Below are 24,859 nucleotides of genomic sequence, written 5' to 3' on the forward strand. Positions count from 1 at the left end.
CTGTCTTTAACTTTAATGTCAAAAAAAAGTAAAATTGTAAACAAAATAAGACAAGTAACTCAAGATTTTTTAAATTCTGATCAGTTAAGTCATGTTTCCTTGTCCACATAAAGACTATTCTCATGCCAGTAGTGAGCCATCAGGCATGACTTAAGGGGCCACATTGAATTTCTCTAAGATTAGGTGGCAATACACTGATCTTAACTGCTTTACATAACTTGTAGGTTTTTTTTTGATCTGTTGACATATTTTTTAGTATTGTTTCTGGAATGTCAACAAAGCTCTCTCCCTCTGGAAGAGCTTTAAATTGAGGATTGTATTCCATTTTGTTAACATCAGCAAGACATTTTCCCACAGGACCTACAAAGCCAGTACTACATGTTAGTCCATCAATTCCTTCTTTTAGGTGACCCAAAAATAACTCATTTGAATGAAGCATGCATATGGCCCAGTGGCATTTGTGACCTAACAGCTTTTCAAGATGTGTTATAGCACCACCTTTCCAGCCGGTGTTAATCTAAGTACTATCAGCTCCAAGTACTAAACATGATTCAGGAAGATTATATTGTTGCAGCAAATTATAAACACCTTCAGCAATCTTTTTAGCTGGCTTATCTGAATGAGTATGTGCATTTGGAGTAAAATGACCAAGATATCGACCACCAGGTTCTATGGTCACAGTAATGTGTTGCTCTTTGATAATAATTGGATGTAGCTGTCCATTTGAATTATTTACCATCACTCTTGTTGAATCTTTTCTTCTATTAAAGTAAATGCCAATATTATCTGCTTTTGGAAGATTGAAATTGTAATTATTCTTTGCTACTACCATGATTTTTTTTCTTGCTCTTGCCAACTTAGAAGGATCACAAGCAAGGTAAGAGTATTCAGGGGTGAGAAATCCTGCTTCAATTAAATCTTGCAGATAACTTGTAGCAATTGCTGCAGTTGCGGTAGGTGAAATCCCAAACCTATTAAATAAAACTAGCTTATATTTATTTTTATTAATTCATCATCCCAACTTTTGCTGCTCAACAAAATAATAATCTATATGATTACCTTATACTAGCCATTGCTGTGTTTTTTATTGACATAGTGTTTTTTCTTGACTTCTTTTCTAAAAATTGTGTTACAAGGAAAGCATAGACACCTAAGTTATCCTTTAGAAGCCTTTCAACCAACAATTTAATTTCATTGTCTTGTTTTAAAGCAAAGTTAACATTAACTGGATTGTTGTTGTCATTAAGAGAAATATCAGGAGAAATATTTTTTTGATATTCTTCATATAATTCTATATTTTGTTTTTCTGTGACCTAAAACCAAACTTTTACAAATACTATTTTTGTTTTATATGTATGTGTGTGTGTGTGTGTGTGTGTGTGTGTGTGTGTGTGTGTGTGTGTGTGTGTGTGTGTGTGTGTGTGTGTGTGTATATTGCTATATAAACAAAGAAAATATTTATTAAAATATTTATATAAACAAAGAAAATATTTATTAAGTTATTATGAAATTATATTTACCTCAAAGGTAAATATAATTTCATAATAATAAATATTTGCTTGATCATCTTGTAGTTTTTTCATTCTTTTCTCATAAGATTTTGTCACTGATTTTTCTCTTATATTTTTTTTCTAAGTTTCATTGTCTCAGTCTTATCAGCATGTCCCATTTGTATATCAAACTTTTCACCTGTCTTATTTCTTTGACTGTATAACCACCTGAGCTCCATAGTTGGAATTTTTTTAGAAAAAATACAGGTGCAATTTACATGTGCTTTACTTTTACAATTTTAGGGGGAAGAACACCCAGACAGATCATGTTCACAAAGAAGTATCTTATGAGGACATGTTATGAGGTCCATTAGCTTATACAACTTCAATATAAGTTCTTCTTTTACTTTTGACTTAGTTCTTCCCCATGCAACATTTTCTACTTTCTAGCAAAGAGTTTTAATTCTATAATAAAGCGATTTCTCACCAATAATAACTGGCTGTTGAAACTTAACATTTGCTTTTCTCCATTGAGCAAGAACAGATCAGAATCAGGAATAAGATCACTAGTAAGATCTTTATTAGAATATTTATTATGGTGTAGATTGCTTGTTATGCTTTTTTGTACTTTTAGTAAAATCCCTTTTTGAATAACTGCTCTGTTTGTAGGCATCTCACTAGGAATAAAATCTTTTCCAGGTCCAATAAAATCTGAAATTGCAGTGGTGGATGATCTAGTTTTAACTTTCGACATTTATAAATATCTTGAATAAATAACTAATAACGAATAAAATAGTAACAGACTTCAATCTTGTATAAAGCTTTTATACAGCGGAGAGCAAAGTGAAAATATCTTTTAAAATTAATTCGGCGCTGTGCTTACTAGGAGAGTTTATTACATAAAAACGGATTTTGTTTATTTTATAATAATTTAAGTTTTTTTAATTTTAATAATGTGTAAATATGAAAATTTGATATCAAGACATTTTCTGATCAAAATGTGGTCACAAACCTACCTTGAAATTTAATTTTACATAGGAATACACCTTTTCTTAAGCTTGAATTTTATTTTTTTCAAAAACATATAAATCTCACTGTACCCTAAATACACAACTCTCAACTTAATTTGTGCTAAAATATTATGAAACCTTTGCATGGTGATAACTTTAGTTAGCCCAAAAATTAAGTTTTATTTAGTAATTTGATATATTTATAAACAAATTTTAAATCTTTTACAAATCCATAATTTTTTAAACATTTTTATTTAAATTTTCTTTTTTGCAAACTAACAGCCGACATAAAAGCTTTTTACACTGCTAATCCATAAGACTTTTCATCAATAGTATTAATACCTGATTAGTTACTTATACAAAATTTTAAAGCCCTTATTTAGATACTAAATAATTACTTAATAATAAAGAAATAAAGAAACAAAACATAATAAAATCTTCATGAAGCAGATTTTTGGGAGACACAGTGGCAGAAATAGTAACATTAACCACATAATCCAAATTCTTAAATCTTCTAGTACATGTTTAGGGTTGAACCTCAGATTTTAATGACATAGATTGGTCAGAGTTAATAAACTTAAGACAGCCTGGGGTTTGGCAGCCTCCACTCCTTAGTTAGGAACAGTTTATTTCTAAACAACCTAGAATTGCACAAACAGGTGCAACTGATTGGGTAGACAAATAGAACATTATCATTTGACAAAACTCTTTGAAACACAGGCCAGAAAAATGGGATCTGAAGCATTATCTTATGGAAAATGAATACCAATTTATACTATCAGCTTAAAGACATGCTAACAACATGCAAAATGAAATACCTTTTTTGTAAAATCTTGAAAATACCTGTTGAAAATACCATGTTTTATTTTCTATTTTAAAATATAGTTGCAATTTCAACCTTTTATAATATCATTAATCATATTGACGCAAATATTAAAAAAATTTTTTTGTCTTTGTTTTAGCAATAGCATATTTCATTTTGATATTATTATAAATAGTATTAGTTAACTACTCAATAACTGATCATATAGGTATGAATAACCGTTTCCCAAAGAAGCTAAAATAATTTATATTTGTGAAAAAAAAGAGAGTTTAATGAGCTCAGGCTAATCCAACTTCCTAAATGTTACTTGTTTTCAAATCCATTACTTTAAATACTGCCTAACCAAAAAAAGGAACACTAAGCTTAAATAAAAATCAACATTAAGCCAACTAATTCAGCACTAAAAAATTTCACAATACTAAGAGTATTTTCTTTAAAAACATTCATAAGCACTAAGCAGATAAACAACAGAGTGGAAGAAGAGTAATTTAATTATTAACTATTAAAAGTTATTCTTAACAAATGCTCCTAATTTTTCACAAATGTTCCTACAAAAACTAAAAACTATGTATCTCAAAAGTGTTGATTAATTAGCTCTTTGGCAAGTTAAACAACACTTTTAACTAAAGATCACTGTAACTATTTACAGCTTAATATTAATAATAACAACATGCTTTAGAAAATGGAAAAAATTACTCACCAACAGTCTCTTGTTCTGATATGTTGATAGTGCATATATTGTTGTCATAGTATACAATAAACTTGAGTTCGCTGATTTTATTTTCATCTGGATCAAGATAAACAACTTCAGATTTATCATACCTACCTGCTTTATCATTTTCTTCAATTTTTCTATAACAAAATTAATTTGTAATTCAATAATAGTACATATGGTTATGTAATTAATTAGATTACAACACTGATTTTTAAAAGGAGACTCCAAGTGAAATATGCTTTATCTAAAATAAAATAAAAATAAAGAACTTCAAAGTAATTTTTATTAGTTATTTTCAAACTCTTTTTTAGGTCAAACCTTATTAATAGCATTTAAGTTAAAAACTTTAAATCTTTTATACCTACATAAATTCAAGTTTAAAGCTTGAAACCAAAGATCTGTTTTTGACTAACTTTTGGAAAAAAAAGTATTTTAGAAATAGATGATATAGAAAAAGATTTGATTGACAAAAAAACTAAATATAAAAACTTTATATTCTTATTTTAGCATAGTTTCCAATGTTAGTTATTCAGATGAAGAATGTTTAAAGTCATTAAACAAATTTTTAAGGTTTGGATTGGATACTTCAAACCTAAAACTAACTTAACTGTACTGAAATACAATTTTGCAACAAATTTTCATAAATAAAAGTCTAGTATTAACCATTACGCCAGTGAATTAGGACAAATCACGTTTTCTTTTAATGAAAACCAAAAGATGGTTTTCAAAACTTTTAAGGATTTTATGTTGATATCATGAATTTACAGGAAATCTTAAACAACAAAGAATTATTATTGTAAAAACTAAACCAAAGTCTTGAGCCAAGGAAAAGCAGGGGTGCAATGAACTTGAGAACTTATAGTCAATTTTCAAAACTGAACTCTGAAGTACTGGAGCACCAGCAAGCAAGAGCAGGTGAAAGGATGAGAAGAATTTGTGAAACAAAAAGAATTTTTCATGCCTAAATGGTATTGATACGTCAGCATTTTCCACAAGGCAATTCAGCATTTTCCACAGTGCAATTCAAAATACAATTTAACTTCGAGTAGAAATGGTGTGTACTAACTTGAATCAGGTCCTAACTGCACAATTAAATATTCTTCTTGAAGATATCCCTGATTGTGCTAAGATCTTTAGAAACCTAACCAGGAACATCAAAAAACTTTCCAGAAATGGAAAAAAAGTCAACAATCGAGATGTCTTTTGGATTAGACATAATTCTTTAGCAATGGCACCAGATGATGTTGCAGTTTCTGTCATTTATCCACCATTAACATGTGAAAAATTATTCCTAAATGTTTATTTATCCATGTACAACTGACAAACTAGTGATTGTAGTTGTCTTGCCAACTATCTTCAATCATTCTCAATATGCAATTGTTCTTACTGCTGTCAGTTCCTATTGCTTGAAGAGCGTCTTTAGACTATTTTTTTAGGATTGACATGATCCTAATGACATCAGTAGCATAATTGCTTTTTGGAAGTACATGATAAAAATATTTGTTTTATGAAAGAAAACTATAACATAGTACTCCTCTTTGATACTTCTACGGCATTTGGTATTATGCAGTAGAGCCATATCCTGTTTTCCATCAAACATACTTTCTTTTTCTCATCACTATGCAACATAATCTTTTGTTTTCTCTAAAACTTCTTTTATCTCTTGATTTTACTAGGGTTGTTTATAGTCTCTGATATTAAGAGGTTTAGATCTTTCAATTCTGCATTTGCAATCATACAAGCCTCATGGTTACATAGTTCTGGATACTTATATCCATTTTGTAGAGGAAGCATGGTTCATGTCTCTGTGATCTTCTTCTTTGTCATCATTACCATCCTAATACTCATCAGCCACTTCTGGTTGAGCAGAAAATGTTGTTCTAATCAACCCATAAATCCTATTCCACTGCTGGTAATTTACATATAAATTTACAATTTACTTATTAATGTTAGAAATTCAGTAAACTTTAAGTTAAAGTTGGCAAAAGTAAATAAGCATTTTTTTAAATTTTCTTTTACATAACATTAACAGAAACACTAAAATGCAACTTTATTTCCATGTTACATTAAAAAAAAAATTTGACCCACTCTTATATATACACAGTACTGTGCAAAAGATAGTAGCACCTAAGAAATTTTTTTAAAAATGTATGTTTAAATGTAAGTAAATAGTATTGCATTTTTATTAAATTAAACTAAGATATTGTTTAAAATAAAGCTATATTTATTTATTTTAGTTAATAATTATGTTAATAATATAATTTTTTAATAAGTATTTATTAGAAGGTTTCAAGTCATATCATTTTTCACCCACTTATGTTTATTTATTACGGACAAGGATCAACACTTGTAGTTGATTACATCATTCACTGTACTATTTATTTTGTTTAAATTTATTATTGTTAAACCCTTTTTAAGTGTGGAGAAGAATTTTTAGTTACTGTTGAGTTCTCATGTTAATTAGAGATTTTTTCGTTAAAAAAAATATTTTTTTTGTTTGTTTTATAATAAAATTACTTTTCAATACTAATAAAATGCCAAAAGTATCAATAAATGACAGAAATTGCATCATTGTTTTACATGAAGAGGGCTATATTCAAGTTAAAATAGCCAAACGTGTGAATTGCTTGCAAGTGTCAGTTCAAAAAAAAGTTTAAAAATATAATGAAACTGGTGATGTAGTGGATAAAAAGAAGTCTGGTTGTCCCAAGAAGATAAGCCCACATGATGAACAGTTTTTAAAAAAAACAGCACTATGAAATCACAAGAAAGAAAGCGCAGAATTATCCTACAACAGGATAACAATCCCAAACATACTTGGAAATTAGTTAAAAATTATTTGTCAAATCTGGAAGAGAAGGGAGTGACTCAAACCATGCCTTGGCCTCTTCAGAGCCCTGATTTGAAGATAATTGAACATGTTTGGGACTACATAGACTAAAAGAAGATGGAAAGGTTGCCAAAAAATGTTAATGAGTTTTGGTATGTTCTAAAAGAAGAATGGTAGAATATCCCCATTACATTTTTTATTAAGAACGTTACATTATTTATCAATGTAAACAAGTGTTAAGTGACTAACACATAGTTTACATGTATATAAGTAAATTTCTATAAAAGATATGCATATCAAAGTTTAAGAAAAATCTTAAAGTTTAAGAAAAAATTAAAAGTTTAATTTTTTTTAGTTTAAAAAAAAAAGAAAACAAGTTTAAAGTAAAGCAAAACAAAGTTAAACAAAATTTCACATAGAGATGAAAATTAATAATAATATGTTGATTACTGGTTTCTATCACTACAATAAATACTAATTCAATGCATAAAAAATGAATTGTTTTCAAATAAAATTGTAACATACATTTGTTGAGTGGCAATATCATCTTCATAAAACACACTTAAGAGTGCTTTCTGCAGGAAAAAAGGAAAAAATATTGTTATAAAAACATAATACATAAAAAATTAATTCTGATTTTATAGTGCAGTACAATAATATAACTTTTATAACAGTATAATTCTAACTTTGAAGAAATTAGAGCATATATTATTGAGCATGAACTTGAAACTGTGACTAAGTTTTTTAAAGTACACATTAAAGCTGTGGTGCTATTATTTTTTTCGCACTTTATCTGATTTTTTTTTTTTTGAATTTTTGTTTAATAAATTTATACTATATATTAAAACTTGTATATTTTGTTTTTTGTTGTTAAAAAAAATGGAAAAATTTAATCTTAAAACTTCATTACCTTTAAGATTAAACAAATAATAGCAACAAGCAAGCAGCAGTGTTGTTATAATTGCTGCTTTTAAAATTTAAATAAGTTAGCCCTAAACTTTTCTTTAAAAAAATATCAACAATAAGACAAACAATATTTCTATTGTCAACCTAGCATATGATCACCTAAATCAAGTCCAAAAGGAAAAATCATGTCATTATGCTAGGACACAAAAGATATATTTTTACCAGAGAGGTGCTCATTACACATTACATGAGTAAAAAGTCTTATTACCAGTAAATGTGGTGTTTTGTCAAAATGAATTATGACTCATTAACAAGGACACACAATGTTAATTGAAGCTTTCCAAACACTCAACCCTACAAGTTTAAGTTACAATTTTAGCTTTCAACCTTTGGTGCAAAGGTGTTTTTTCAAAGTCTATTGTGATTAGATTATTCAAAGTTAAGGATATTACAAGAACCTGAACTGGTTTTATAAACATATAATCAAAAGAGAGTATATTGGGCATCATCTCTCGAGTGGTAAAAATGTCCCTCTTTTAAGAGTTTGTAGCTTATATGTGCAGTGACAGAAACCTAGTGTTGTTGCTAATGAAATTATCTATCTTTTTATCTGTTAGTCTAAGTGAATTGAGCAAAAAGCAGTCAGAGAAAGTGGTAGAAAAAAGTAAAATGGATGTATGACACAACTAATGGCTTTTAACTAGAAATATTTTAAAATGTAATTTAAGTGTTTTTTTTTTAATGACAATATTTGAGGGGTTTTTATGGATTAATGAGCAAGCATTGAACATGAAAAATTTGTAGAGGAGAGTTTTTTTATCAAATAAAAAAATTGCAATGTTGTGTTTACTATAAGAAAACAACAATTAGTTAAAAGAAGTGGTCTTTTAAAATTTACATATGGAGATCAAATAAAACACCCTAAAAGTATTCTAGTGGTCATCCAAATCCATTCTGATACACTGTAAATAAGTGTCAGGTAGCTATTATTAGGAGATTGCAAAAAACTAAGAAAGATTTTGTAAAAAAGTTTTTTAAATATGTTGGTTTCTCACTATCAAAACACAAGATATTTGATGGCCATAAGTAAAGTATAATAAGGTCTACATTTCTACTGCTGCAAGTGTCAGAAGTACTTTCATCTTCCCAAATGGTATCATCCATCTATCCCATTTATGTTTCATCTCATGCTTTTTTAACCCAATTAGAAATAGTATATAGAGCAGCATGACACTACAAGCTGTAAATGCTTTTCCCCTTGAAATAAACAAGGGTGTCCATTTTTTCCATATCTTGCCCCTGAATGGATTGTTAGAGCAAATATTAAGCAATTGAGCAATATTACCAAGACCTCCTACTATAATTACTATTGTATTGCATTGATTTTTATGGACTGAAACATGTAGTAGTAAAATATATCAATCAAAATTAACACCACAACATTTAAATCAGATTTTACTGCCAGGATAATCTATTAGGAATTTAAATTATAGTTTCATGGCATTTACTTCATTCATCCATCCTTTGTTGTTTGAATATTGTGGTGTTAATTTTGAACAATCAATCATGCAATTTGAAACAGCCGTAAGCATTTTTTGGATTACAGTAGTATTTATGAACTTTTTTAAAGGTTGCACAGTGGACCAGAATTCACTTTTATTTGACAAAATTTGTAACTAATTTAATATTAGAGCTATATTCACTAAAACTAGTATGAGTACTAATATGTCTGCGCTTTTTATGAAGGTAATATTTTTTTATTTTGTTGCTATGGATACCTTCATTTTGCTTAGCAACAACATATTTTTGTTATCTACAGATATTTTATAAGTGCTATATTCACTAAATTTGGCACGAGTACCAATATGAGATCACACTTCTTACAAAAGTGATAATTTTTTTAATTTAGTTGCTATGGATACTTATATTGCTTAGTTATCGGATACTTTCCTTAGTTACAAAGTGGTAAATTGATATTTGAATATTTAGCGGATTTTTGACCCACCTATATTGAATAACAATTGAGTATTTAGGTAAATAATGTTTTAGGGATTATAAAAACACAAAAACAGTGCAAGAAAACATTGTCAATTTTAAATTACATCAAAAAATTATAAAACAATAATATTGTTTAAAGATTGTTTAAGTAATTGGAAAACATCTGAAGGAAATGCTTTATGATTTGTTTGGTGTGATGTTGATTTACGCAGTGATGAAATAACAGGATCACTGGAAACTAGGAGTCTATTGATAAGATCAGTATTTGTTGCTCTTCTGGATGCTTTTCAGCTGAAATTTTTGCGATAAGATTTGAAGTCTTTATTTCTAGCCTCTTGAGCTTCCTCTGTCATAAGTCTGATGGGTAATGTAAGGCTTTTAATTATGTCTTGTCCATGTATCAATACTTTGTGAACTGATTGAGCCATGTAATACAATGGATAAAGGGACACATTTAGTCTGAAAATGTCAAAACAATAATCCTTGAATTTTAAGCAGTCTATTTCATATCCTGAAGAGAGCGTTACCAAGATAATGTAAAATCTAAATATATGGTTTTGGTCAATACCTAGAATTTCACCTGTTTGTTCATATGCTGCAAAAGCACGCCTTGAGGTATTGCCATCATTGCCTGTTCCAGAACCATCACTTCATCAGAAAACCATCAGAAATCAACAAGAACCATCAGAAATCAACAAGTTCCATTTTGTCATAAAATCAGCCTGAATCTTTTGTTTAGCTACTGATGCCTTTTCTTTGTATTCTTTAGATCTTGCTTGCCACTTTCTTGTTTCTTTTTTATATGAAATGTGCAATACCATCTTAAAAAATTGAATCCATGCATCAAGACTGGAAAGAACATATTTAAACTCTCTGTTAGTATAATCTATATTAAGGATATCAAGACTATTCATATTTTTTGGAGAGACACCACACAATGAACAGCATTTGAAGACCACACGGGTAATCTGTGATTTTTCCGTTGTAAATTCAGCAGCTTGTAAACTAGATAAACTTGTAACCTTTTAGAGCACTTATTTTGGTAAAAGTACATAGTAGTAGATAATACAAATCAAATAACTCATCAAATTTTTACAAACTTTATAAAAAGAACCCATGCAACAAATTGTTTCCACAAGCCCATCTACCATATTGTTTGTAATCCATCACTTTGAATTAAAATTCCATAGCCTAGACAAACACCCCATTGAGAAAAAACCCTTTGTAAAAATAAATGTTATTTTTATTTCCAACAAAATATTTCTACAAATATATAGATATAAGTTTTCTAAATAGTTTTACAATATTTTTTTACATTCTCTTACTCTGAGTCAGAGATTTGCTCTGGTTCTGATTCCTGGACAAGTAGGTCATCAACTGGCAAGTGATCATAGAAAGACTTATTTTGTTCACTTATAAAACTTTTTAGTTTTAACAAGTCTTTGAATTTTTCAAAAGAAAGTGGCAAAGGGGCTATGTATGCTTGTTTTTGCTAATCAGGCACTTCAAAGGCATGTTTAGATTGGGTCAATCTTCTCCCTCTTATTGAACCAGAACATGATCTAGACCTATGGGATGTAACACGCATAGAACTAAATATACCACTCCAGTTTTCCCTATACATAATTAGTTCAGAATTAGCCTTTGATATTTCAACTTCTCTGAGTGAACGTGTCTTAAATGGACAAAGAACTAAAAAGCTTGGCTTTAAAAACTCTGTAAACTTCAACTCTGTAAACTCTGTAAACTTTTCTTGTATCATATTTATAATGTTGAATGGCTCTGGTTTTTTGTGAGATGCCTGGAAAACACTCCTCCAATCCTCTGGTGTTTCTGCTGGAAACTTTTGATTTATAATAGCCATATCTCTGTCACATTCCATGTAGGAATTACCACTAATAGGATATGAAACTGTTTTGCTGTCAAACGTTTCTATCTTATGAACTAGATAATAAAAGAAACGCAAAACTGTCCAGTTTTTATTTTGTCCTGCACAGGAATCACAAAACAATTTGATATGCTTTACATTTTTAGGCTAATGACAATTAAAAAAATCATGAAGCATAGAACATACATCATCAGAGCCTTTGTTGCCAACAGTTTCATCATAGCAATAAAAATATACTTTTTGAGTAGAAAGTATGTGAATGTTGAAAGAGTAAAATGACAGTTGCCTGGAGTAGTATACATCTTGAGTTGAAATGTTTGGGCATTTTAGATTTTTTTGAAAATCAAAGCAGATTGCTGCACAGTCAAAAGTTTGCTGAGCTTGTAAACGTGCAGCTCTTTTTCTTTGTTAAAACATTTCAGCTTTTCTCTGATGAAGTTCAAGGGATCCATTCAAAGCATTTTTGTTTCTTAACAAATCATTAGCAGCAAGAGAGTCAATAGGTACTTGACAATCTATTGCAACTATTTTTTTCTTTGTTAAATCACAAAATAAGCAGGTGTCCTTTCTAGGATATCCAAATGAAATGTTAAACTTTGAATTAAAAATTTTACAATAACTTTCATAGGAACACTTCTATAGGATACTTTTCTTTAAACATGCAGTACATTTTAAAAATATTTAAGTCTTCTGGAAGGTAAAGTCTGGTAGATTTTGTTCTAGCATAATGAGAAGATTGTCCTCAAAATGACTTGATATGCTGCAATATCATATCAATGCTTTCAACAGAAAAAGCATGCTTTTTGTTTTTATGACGTCCTCTCATGTCTTTACAATGTAGACCTAATGATTGAAAAGAAAATAATTGAAATAACATGACAAAACAAAGTTTGTGTCATTCTTAAAAATTCTTAATAAAAACATCTTATTATTTTAATGCTCCATTATATATATATCATAATTTACTTTTACATACTTGTGGCTGAAAGAACTTCTTTTATTCGCCTTACACAATTTTCAGTCAAACCAAATATAGATATAAATGCTTTGATACACACACATACTTTTGTAGAACTCTTATCTCTAACAATCTTCAGGTGGTACTTATACAAATAGCTATGAAATTTAGATTGTACAATTATCAAATTTCTGCTTCGTCGACGCTTAATGTTATGAACAGAAATAAGAGAAGAAATATACAAATCCTGCTCATCCTTTGTTTTCAAGTAGTTGAAATATGATATAAGTTTTATTCTGTCATCTATTGTAACTTCAAAACACTTCAGAGTAACACAGTTACATGGTATTCCTATAACATGATTTTTTAATCTCAGATCTCGAGTAAACTCTCTTTTTCTTCCATTGACTGCCTTTTTTTTAGATTTTTCTGTGACTGAAGGAATGTTAAGATTATCTGCCGCCATATTTTTTTAAATGATAAATGTTGGTCACGTGACTTATTATTTTATTATTATTGGTTTAGTTATAAATAACATGGACAACTGCGTTTTTAACCAAGTAAACATTGGACAACAGTGGTTGTTTCAAAGTTGCCCTTTTTTTAAAATGACCATCGAACCTTATAACATAGTTTTTTTGTTATGAATTTTTAAATTAAAATAGCTTAGTACTAGAATATCATAAAAATATCTAAAACTCAAAATTTTCAAAATGTGGACATCTGTGGTTTTAACCGTGTGGTCTTCATTTGTATGAATTGTTTTTTTCAGATAATATCGTTAGAACCTTCCCATCAATTATTGTAAGTTCAATAATACAATTCACTTCAATAGAAGATCCTCAAACCTCTAATAAAATCATACCCAAGCTTTCTATCTCACTTTTAATGTACTGATCTTCTTCAATCACTGATTCCTTGGATTCCATTTTGTATGCAAATCTTATGGGTCTACAATAGGCTGTGGAGGACGACTTTTGATTTCTCCAAATAGGAACCTTTTCGTTGCTGTTGTTAAATCCAGTCAAATCCAATAGGACTAGACAAGTCATAAATAATGATTCTTCATGCTCTAAATCTCTGTTAATGTCAAGTTCTGATAAAACTTGTGTAATATCAAGACAACTAAATTCTATGTTTGCTGTATATTTTCTCATCATGTTCACCCGCTTTTACAATTTAAATATCATTTTTAAATTCATTGTGCACAATGAATTATGCACAACGAGCCATATATAGTCATTGAACTACATATTCATTGTGCACAATGAATTACACAATGACGCAACTACAACACCCCTTGATCTCTAGATCACAAAGTCTGCATATCTATTCGGGAACTTCCGCATTCGCATCGATTTTCGGTGATTCAGGTTGTCCGCAATGGGTTCTTCTGATCCTCTAGTAGGCAAATCGGCTGCGATGGGAACAGGACGGACGTCCGATATGTGTCTCGGCAATCCATTGATCTCTACCGAAACTCCTCGTCCTTCATTTGTAACTTTTCCTCTGTTCCATTCGTTCGTACATTTCGAGTCAGGTGGTTTTACAAATACTTCTTGTCCTTGAAAATAATTGTGGAGAACTTCTTCGTTGGTTTTCGCAGAAATTGTGTGTGGTTTCCACTCATAACAAAATATAGCTTTGTAGGGGAGCGATGTTTCCTCACCATTTTTCCTGGGAGCCCGGTTATACCAATATACCATTTTTAGCGGTCTTTGCCACTTCTGGCTGCCATTCGCTTGATAGTGCGGTGATGACGTTCAACAATTCCGTTCCCTGATGGCCTGTAAGCGCAACAAAACAGGATGGACACTCCCCATTCTGCGCATAATTCACTAACGAGTTTTGAGCGAAAGGTCTTGCTGTTGTCAAATAGATCTTGCCATGGTGGTCCTCTTTCTCGAAATATTTCTTCCAAATGGAAACACACTGTTGTTTCTTTCTCATTCTGTAGCTTTCTCCAAATTGCAAACTTGCTTCTTTTTCCACAGTCAATAATAGACAAATAATTCTCTGATTTATAGTGGGTTACATCGATTGCTAAACGGTGCCAACTCTTTCCAACTTCAAGATTTCCTTCTTCCCACTTTATTGGCGCAGGATCCACCGATAAACATCTTTCGCAACTTTTCACGACTGATTCAACGTCTTTTCTACTAACCTTCTCCTTCGGATATGTCTGTTTCATCAGATAAAGGGTTCGATTGACTCCAAAATGATGAAGATTATGAAATGACTTCACATCAGGCGGTACAACATTTGCTGTCATTGCAGAATGGTTTAAATGCAGCCAGTTCTGCGGTACTCTCGTAAGAGCATCGGCTTTATTTTCTGCCGACTTTACCAGAAAAAGTTTTAATTTTATACCGCACTCCTTCACAAGGTCTTCAATTAACGACAACCGGCGACGGACAAGTGGTTCTCCAAGACCGTGTACTCGAACGGGTTTGTCACCGATAATTAAGGAGTTCAACCAGCCGGCAACAGTAACCGAATCACACTTTATGGTAATACATTCGAATCCCCACTTTGTTGCTAGATTTATTCCTTTTATCACGGCTTCTAACTCTGCAAGGTTAATGTGAGCCGTATCATCTTGTTTCCTCAACCACGAACAGTCTTCTACTATTTCCCCAGCCACTTCCAACACTATGCCAACGGCTAAGCTGCTTGCATCACACCACACTGTTGCTTCGGAAGTGTTTTTGACGTTCCATGACCCATGAACGGGATCTTCTTTTGTAAGTCTTTCATTTAAACTGTTTACTAATTTGACAATACGTTCGTCCACAAAAGAGTCCCATCCACAACTACTCGAAACCCTTTTTAGATAGCTGCACGAAGGGCGCAACCAATTTGCTATTGGAAAATGTCCGGTCAGCTGTCCGCACCAAGAAAAGATTTGCCGACGTGTCATTTTTCCTTCAGGAACTTTAGGTATGTTGTCACGTTTCCAACGGACTTGGTTGCATTGTTTGTACACTCGCAATCCAAGCACACGACCGCCGACAAGTTTTTCTGGCAACTTAGAATCCAAGCCATATTTTTCCGAGAGTTCTCGAACTCTGCAACTTGACACTATGTTATTATTGACAATGATATCATCAATAAATGAGTCCGTCCCAGCCTCGACAACTTTGTCTACGGATAATACCTTTTTTAAAATTTTAGTGATTATTCTGGGCGCCACATTCAAACCAAAACCCAATCTTGTTAGACAGTAACGCTGCCCTTCATATTCCACGACTTGATATTTCCACAGTGCTTCGTCGACACGAATCTGCAGATATGCTTTCTTTAAATCGATTATTTCAAGATTTTCTCCCAACTTTCTCCAGTTGCGAAGTTTGGTACTGCAAACGTCGCCATCTGCAGTATGACTGGACACAAATTGATTCAGCTCCCGGTAGTCCATCACCGGACGTACTTTTAATTTGTTTCGTTGAATTACTGCCATCAACGGAATGATGCCATTACATCTCCCTTCAAATGGTTTCAGCCATCCCTGTGCTATCCATTCACTTATTTCCTTTGCATAATCACTTTTAACGTCATCAGAGATATGATAGTTTGGAATTTTGTTTGTCAAAGTTGGTGGTTCTATCAGCCACTTCCAAGACACGCTCCAGCTACCATTTTTGAATTCTGCTACGAAGTCTTTATCAATCAGCTTTTGAATAGTAGGCGAGGATACTTCATTCGTTTTTTCTTGAGAGACTGCAGTAGCACTGATAGATAGTTTTTCCACATTGAAGTTTATGGTTTCGCCGTCTCTCCCAACTTGGACACCTCCAAGCCGTCGTATTGCGTCCATACCAAGTAGCATTTGATATTCGGGCACAATGTTGGCAACCAGGCATTCCAAATCGATGGTAGTGTTATTTATAGAAAGATTAACAACAATCTGGTGTTTTACTTCAATTGACTTTCCATTCATCATCACGACCTTTTGTCTTGCGTGTTTGACATTTTTTGCGTTTACGATATCCCGACTTAAAATTGATTTCGAGCATCCAGTATCCAACAATGCTTTTATTTTTCTTCCATTGACATAAACACAGAGAGTTGGTGGTTTTATATTTCGTGGGAAGCCGCTCGCGCATAGACGGGTGGCTTCCCTTCCATGTTTTTTGAGTTCGTACACTTTTTGTAACAGTTCAGGGCCAGGTGGTTGTCCATTCCACACACAAAACACTTCTTCTTCTCAATTCCTTCGCTGCAATTTCGACTGATATGTCCCTCCTCACCGCATCGGTAGCAAGTCATGGTCTTTTTTCCGTTTCCTTGAGGAACCTTTCTTGGACCAATAGCACCAAGATTCACGCGACTAACAAAACACGATTCTTTACAACGCAAGATTACCAAACTTCTTGCTTTTTCAGCGATTTGGTGCAGCGACATTGTTGATGTCGAGAGTGCTGTTTGGAGTTGTTTTCTTGCTTCGTCAGGTAATCCGAGAATAAATGCGCACCTTATCCACTCTTCGCTTACGTGAGACGATATTAGCTTGCTCAGCCTTGTTAATTCTGCGAGATATACGTCAACGGACTCGTTTTCCTTAAGACGACGATTCACGAACTCTTCGTATGCTGTTAGCGGAGAAGCAGAGAAGGCAGTAGTCAGTGCATTTTTCACTTCATTGTAGTCTTCTTTTATCTCATCACTGAGTCCTTGATAAACGGCAAACGCTCCGCCAGAAAGAAATAAGGGGAGCACCACATTCAGCTCGTCAACTTTTTAAAGTTTTGCTACCAGTTCCAACTTCTGTATCCATTCTGAAAATTCACCCGAACCATCGTACTGCGACACCAAATCCGCGAACTTTATAACAATACTCATTGCCGAAATAGCTTGTAATATCAAGACAACTAAATTCTATGTTTGCTGTATATTTTCTCATCATGTTCACCCGCTTTTACAATTTAAAAATCATTTTTAAATTCATTGTGCACAATGAATTATGCACAACAAGCCATATATAGTCATTGAACTACATATTCATTGTGCACAATGAATTACACAATGACGCAACTACAACTTGTTTATAAATGTTTGGCCAGTGGCACCATCAAAACCAGCTTTACACCTTAGTGTCATTGCTTTTATTGCTTTGTTGTTCAATACCAAATACCTTAGCACAGGTTCATGAACTGCATAGATTCTTCGCAAAGTATGAATCATTAAATCTTTTAAAGGAACTGAAGCTAAATAGTCCTCCACTGTTATGTTTGCAAGATAACATTTCAATTTTGCATCTCTGACATCAATGTAAGCGGGGTAGATGTTATATTCTTTCTCCAAGACTTTGCTTCTAATCAATTGATAGGAAGCTTTTATCAGACTTGCATCAATTATTAAAGCCAGTGCTTTGCCTGCTGAATATTTAGTTGCTTTATCTGTATTTAAAATATTTAAAACATTCTTCGCAGCAATAACAATAGATTCATCTCTAAATTTTTTATTAGCAGCAAAAAATAATTCATTGGATGAATGAGATTCAATTAAACAAGATGCACACCGTTTTTTAGTTTTATTAGAACTATTATCAAATGCAACTGGTTTCCAACCATGTCTACTTACAGTTGGTTCATTGTCTTTTTTTTCTGACAATTAAATATTCATTAAGCCAGTTCACAAACTTCTTTTCAAAATTGTTGACAGCATAGTTTGCAGATTTCCACTTTTTTTTATATAAGTAAACAAATCATTGAACAGCACGTCTAAAATCAATGTTTTTAAAATCAGCAAATTTTGGCTGAATAAATTTCAATATATCTTCATTAATATTTTGTTTTGAAATACTAAGATTGTTTTTTTGGAGAAAATTATGAATGTCTAAGTTTAATAAAGGGTCATTCCATATGAAATCATCCAGACCATGGCACCCGTACATCTCAGAATTTGTTCATTTTTACTTCACTTGCAGTCCATATTAAAAAAATAATAACTACGAAAATTTTAGTTAAAAATACACATGGGTTCCAGAGATATTGTCAGTTAAAATAATGCTGACTCAGCATTTTAGTGATTATATGAAGCGACTACAAAGCAACTTTGACATATAGTATCTTCTTAATGGCTTGGGGAAATTTCCTAAAGTTTGGCACCCCAATAGATTTTAAGTTGAGGAATCCAAAAAGACACCCTCAAGACTTGATTGTCTCAGGAAATGCCTCGTTTATCCAATTTTGTTTAAAATTATTGACTTATAAATTCATGATTTTGGGAGGTAAAATGAAGGCTGTAGCCCAAAATCCCCAAAAAAAAGTATAATTGTATATCATTATTTTATCTTAGGTCTACTGAAAAAAATCAGTTTAATCAATTGTCTCTCTAATACTTGATCAAAATATGCATTTAAAAATTGTGTCTTTATAGAAAAATTTAAATTTTGTAACGAAAGCAAATGAAATGTTTTTTAAAACATTTATTTGAATAAAACATCAAATTGTGTTATTTATTGACCAGTTTAGGATGTTTATAGTAATAGGCCAAGGGATGGCCAGGGGACCTCTGACTAATTCTGCCCCCTCCCCCCCTAATCTCTCTGGATTTTTTTTTTTTTTTTTTTTTTTTTTTTTTATAATGCATTAAATGATATAATGATAAATAATTATTAAAATTCAATTTAAAAACATTTTTTTTTTAGTTTAAATTTGAGAAACAATATTTTTTCATTATTTCAATTCAAAACAGTGAATGCTTACCTCTTATTATATCAAAAACAAGCAAACGCTTTGTTTTGTTCTTTTTAAAGGTTGTACTTTCCTTGTTTGTATTTTTTTAAAGAATGATGGTGAATTTCATTGTTTTTGTATTTTTTAGCAGGTAATATTATAAATAATAAACATATTTAATATGGAGAAGTGTGACATCAGAAAAAGTCTTAACATTCATTGCCACAAAACTGGATTTTCTAGAAAACAAGGTTTTGTTCAATTCAAAGATCTTTCTAGTGAAAAACAAGAAAAAAATTTATATTTTCAATTATTTTAAAAACTTAAAACTAAATTTCTTTCTTGGGTAATATAAAAATTTCCCTAGACTTGGCAAAATATTTGCAACAAAATAATGTTTATGTAACCCCAGGTTGGAAATTCTGCAGTAAATGTTACAAAAAAGCTGTAGAAACAGATGGAGATTTAAATTCACAGGAGGAATGGGAATCAAAAAGTGAGAAAAAAAATCAAGCTAGATACCACTAAAGAATTGCTTGGAATTTCACCAGTCAAACTAAAAAGTATTTCAAAACACAGCAAATTGCCTGCAGCAAAACAAAAGTTTGAGAACACTATTGACAGAGTTTAAAAAATGGTCTCATTAGCATATAACATTAAAGAAAATTTCTCTAAAAGCAGAAATAAAAAGCCCCATTTCAAACAACAACATTAACAATGGCCATGATCTAGAAATTTTAATGCATGAAATGAAAAAAAAATTTTAGGGACTGACTTTTATCGCCATAAGGTGCAAATGTTAACACTCGCACCAAAATCATGGACACATACAAAGATATCGAGCTACTTTGAAGTGTCTGAGTATCTTGTTCGAACTGCAAGAAAAGTTAAAAATGAGCATGGAACTCTATCATTGCCCAAAAAACAAATGGAAACCCACTTTCACCAGAAACAGTTAATGTAGTGATTAACTTTTATCAAAGTGATGAATTTTCAAGAATGATGCCAGGAAAAAAAGATTTTGTAAATATTAGGAAAAACCAACACGTTCAAAAAAGATTATTGCTACTCAATCTTTATGAATTACATGTTGCATTTAAAAAAACTACCCTAACATCAAAGTCAGTTTGTCAGAGTTTTGTACTCTTAAACCTAAATGGTGTATTACAACTAATGTGTCAGTTACTCATAATGTATGTGTATGCATACATCACCAAAATACAAAATTTCTCATTGATGCCATTAGGTGGAATAAAAGTTATAAAGACTTTATGGCATTGATTGTTTGTTCGCTTGAAAATGCAGAATGTATGTTGCATCAATGTAACCATTACCCTGGTATTGAAGCATTAAAAAGTTTTTAGTGCAGGAGTTTATGGATCATGAACTAGAAGAAGATGTAGCATTCAAGCAATGGCAGAGTACCAATCGTACAACGCTACTATTAAAATCATTGCCACTAGATGAATTTAATGATTTATTATGTGACAGCATTGACAACCTTACCATTCATTCATATATTGCAATAACACAAAGTAGATACTTGAAAAACTGTAAAGAAAATCTTAACCAAAACGAATGCTTAATTTTAGGAGATTTTGCTGAAAATTATCAATATGTTGTTCAGGATGAGGTTCAAAGTTATCACTGGATTAAAAGTCAATGTTCACTTTTTACAATTGCACTTTATTTTATAGAGGAAAAAGTTCTCAAACACAAATCTTTTTTTTACCTTTCAGAAGATGTTAATCATGACACAGGATTTATTTACAAGACTCAGGAAGATATAACTAGATATATCAAAGAAAATCTACCTGATATATCAAGTGTGAAATACTTTCCAGATGGTTTTGCAGCACAATTTAAAAATTTTAAAAACTTTATCAATCTTTGTCATCACAGTTAAGACTTTAATTGAAACACTGAATGGGTATTTTTTGCTACCAGTCATAGTAAATGCTCCTGTGATGGAATTGGTGGGACTATTAAAAGAGTAGTATGCCAAGAAAGTCTAAAACAAATAACTATTGGGCAGACTTTAGATGTTAATTTAATGTACTGCTTTTGTAGAGCCAAGATAAATGGAATTTGTTTAAAATTATTTTCTAAAGATCAAATTGACCAAACACTAGCACAATTAGAAAAAAGATATTTAGGTGGAAGAACAGTTCCTGGCACAAGGACGTATCATCATTTTATTCCAATTGCTTCAAACACTATAAGTTATAAAAAAACAAGTATTGATACATGTATTGAAATATTTGATATCATTCCAAAAAGCAAACATAATAAAGAGATTTCATTAAACATTAAAAAAAATAGATTATATTGCTTGTTTTTATGGTGGATTTTGGTGGGTAGGGATTGCTGAAGATGTAAGTGAGTTTGATATAAAAGTCAGATTCATGCATCCATATGGACCAGGTAAAAACTTCTTTTGGCCAATGAGAAATGACGAGTGTTGGGTGCTCAATTCTGAAGTTACATGTCTAATTTCTACACCCACAACAATATCAGGTCGTACATACAACATAACTGATTTAGATTTAGAGAATATAAGCAGTTGGTTACAAAAAAAAAAATTAAACACATTTAAAATAACTTTGTTGTAATTTTATTTACCTGTTTTGCATTTAGAATTAGTCATTCCTTCTTTTTTTTTTTTCAAATCCTTGGATGGAAGGCTGAGAAGGGTTTAAATAAATTCCACTGTCCACCTTATTATGTGAATGACTATATTAGTATTAATCTTCTAAATAATATCATAAAGATATTATTGTTAAAATGTTTTAAAAAAGATTTTAATACTTTTGGTTTTAAAATTTATGATTTTGAAAATCCTGAAAAGATCTTAGTTTTAAGTGCTTACTTTGAAATAAGAGATAAATAATGAAAAAAAATTGTCTCTCAAACTTAAACTATGTTTTTAAATTGAATTTTAATAATTATTTATCATTATATCATTTAATGCATTATAAAAAAAAAAAAAAAAAAAAAAAAAATCCAGAGAGATTAGGGGGGGGAGGGGGCAGAATTAGTCAGAGGTCCCCTGGCCCTCACTTGGCCTATTACTATAAACATCCTAAACTGGTCAATAAATAACACAATTTGATGTTTTATTCAAATAAATGTTTTAAAAAACATTTCATTTGCTTTTGTTACAAAATTTAAATTTTTCTATAAAGACACAATTTTTAAATGCATATTTTGATCAAGTATTAGAGAGACAATTGATTAAACTGATTTTTTTCAGTAGACCTAAGATAAAATAATGATATACAATTATACTTTTTTTTGGGGATTTTGGGCTACAGCCTTCATTTTACCTCCCAAAATCATGAATTTATAAGTCAATAATTTTAAACAAAATTGGATAAACGAGGCATTTCCTGAGACAATCAAGTCTTGAGGGTGCTCTTTTTGGATTCCTCAACTTAAAATCTATTGGGGTACCAAACTTTAGGAAATTTCCCCAAGCCATTAAGAAGATACTATATGTCAAAGTTGCTTTGTAGTCGCTTCATATAATCACTAAAATGCTGAGTCAGCATTATTTCAACTGAGAATATCTCTGGAACCCATGTGTATTTTTAACTAAAATTTTCGTAGTTATTATTTTTTTAATATGGACTGCAAGTGAAGCAAAAATGAACAAATTCTGAGATGTACGGGTGTCGAAAATGTTTTTTTGGGGATGATTTCATATGGAATTACCCTAAAATCATAACTAAATAATTATAGTAACAAGTATTTTTTATTTAAAAGTTTAATGTTATAATATATATGCTGCCTGGACTACTAATACTTGTTAGTAATTAAGTTACTACAAGTGTTAGTAATTAAAATTAAAAGTAATTAAACTACTGTTTGTGTTAGTAATTAAATTACTAACAACTACCAAAAAAATGTTGTTACTATGCTATGCAAAGTAAGGTACCCATAGTAACCAAAAAAGATTAACCTCATAAGAATTGTGAATCTCATTTTAGTAGATACCCCCAATAGTGTGTACTTAGCGCAAGTAAACTACTGCTAAAACAATGTTATTGTTAAAAGTAGTTGTTGCTATGCAAAATTTAGTACTATAGCAACCAAGTTAAAACATAACAAATAACTGTAGTAAAATGTTAACATTGGCTATTTCATCACTATGATACAAGTAATCCAACCAGTTAGTGCTCTAAACAATATTTATAAGAAAACAATTTCTGAACAAACAACTTTTCTGAACTCTTGTTATGCAATAAACTCTTATGCAGTCGCTAATAACATTATGAATTTGTCAAAATTATGTTTGAAATATTGTCAGTTGGACAATATTTCAAACATGAAAGAACTTGTTCTTCTTTAAGTTCATATTCTTTAAGAATCTTTTCTACTAAGACCTGGAGAAATTCGCTGGTGTGATTAGTTTTGGCGTCTTTTACTGCCAATGTCTTGGTAACTGCTTCATTTTTTTCAAAAAAGAATTAAACATTGATTGCAAAATAGTTCACTCTGTTAAGAAACACAAAGCGTCCCTTGAGACATTCATTAAGTTCTTCTTTTTGTTTAACAGCTTCTTCAATCACTAATTTTCTAATATTCTCTCTCTTCAGAGAAACAAAGCTAATTGAATACTTACAGTCTTTCTGTTTGTGGAGCAACTCTTTGGTACTTGGTGGTGGCACGCCTAGCTTTCTACTAAGAATATGTAGCACAGTGCCACACAATGTAAGTCGGGAGTTAGGGGATCACGAAGTTATATAGTTTAACGGAAGCTAGAGGAGAGCGCAAGGGAGGTGATATATGATTCTCAGTGATAAGCAGCAAAATACCCTATTGCTTATCACTGTTTTAAAGGCCTAAAAATAACATGTCAAACTCCTTGTCCTCCAGTTGTTGCAAACTACAATTCCCATTGTGTCTGGATATCCTACAGCTTTCAGAGCATTCTGGGACTTGTAGTTTTGTAACAACTATAAAATCCTTATGAAAATTAAGAAACTTTGAAAGATTTTTTTTAAACCGGAGTCGGAGTTGGTACAATTTTTCAGACTCCTACTCCAGCCAAAATGAGCTCCGACTCCGACTCCACAGCCCTGGTTATAGTGCGGCAAAAAATAAATTTCTAATGGAACTTTTTTTTTTTATATCTGTGATTTTCAAAGTATAACTGAGATAACATGCTAAGACAAATTTATTTCAAACATTGGTTTTTCTTATCTCTAAATACTCTAGAATAACATGCACTAATTTTTTGTTTCAAAAACGTAGATGTAATTGAAATATAACCTTACGTTGATGTCACCGTTAATTACTTATTTATATATATATATATTTTTAATTTTTATTTTCAATATTCAAATGCTTAGAGTCCTGATAACTAAGGGATTTAATATAAATAAATTATCAATAAATTTCTCCTAATATATATATAGATACTAAAATTAAATAAGTTTTAAAGATAAGACAACTAAAATTTTCCCCATTTTGTTCACCTAATAGCCCACTGTGGGTTGGCCTGTCAAACCATATAGACATTTCATGTTACTTAAATAGTTGTATATAGTACAAAGTTG

At 31.1% G+C, this 24,859-nt stretch overlaps 1 protein-coding gene and 2 pseudogenes across 2 annotated transcripts in view; 1 reads left to right on the top strand and 2 right to left on the bottom strand.

The window, feature by feature from the left end:
* The window catches only part of LOC145192628 (FAS-associated factor 1-like), a 92,395-nt gene that overhangs the window by 64,879 nt on the left and 2,657 nt on the right, over positions 1–24,859 (bottom strand). The window contains exons 3-4 of the mRNA XM_090094845.1: positions 7,394–7,443; positions 4,024–4,175 (exon numbers count right to left, since the gene is read on the bottom strand). Of these exons, the coding sequence (XP_089950971.1) occupies positions 4,024–4,175; positions 7,394–7,443 (202 nt within the window). The remainder of the gene's footprint in view (positions 1–4,023; positions 4,176–7,393; positions 7,444–24,859) is intronic.
* LOC149894530 (uncharacterized) lies at positions 10,961–18,450 on the bottom strand (annotated as a pseudogene). The gene is made up of 3 exons (XR_016454700.1): positions 17,657–18,450; positions 12,637–13,723; positions 10,961–12,503 (listed from the first exon to the last, which is right to left on the bottom strand). The product of XR_016454700.1 is annotated as an uncharacterized LOC149894530 (transcript).
* LOC149894531 (uncharacterized) lies at positions 19,918–21,910 on the top strand (annotated as a pseudogene).

Source organism: Hydra viridissima, unplaced genomic scaffold (assembly GCF_058129835.1).
Source record: "Hydra viridissima isolate aposymbiotic clone 2 unplaced genomic scaffold, HvirCarnegie_v1 scaffold_1, whole genome shotgun sequence".
In the NCBI taxonomy this organism is placed as follows: Eukaryota; Metazoa; Cnidaria; class Hydrozoa; order Anthoathecata; family Hydridae; genus Hydra; species Hydra viridissima.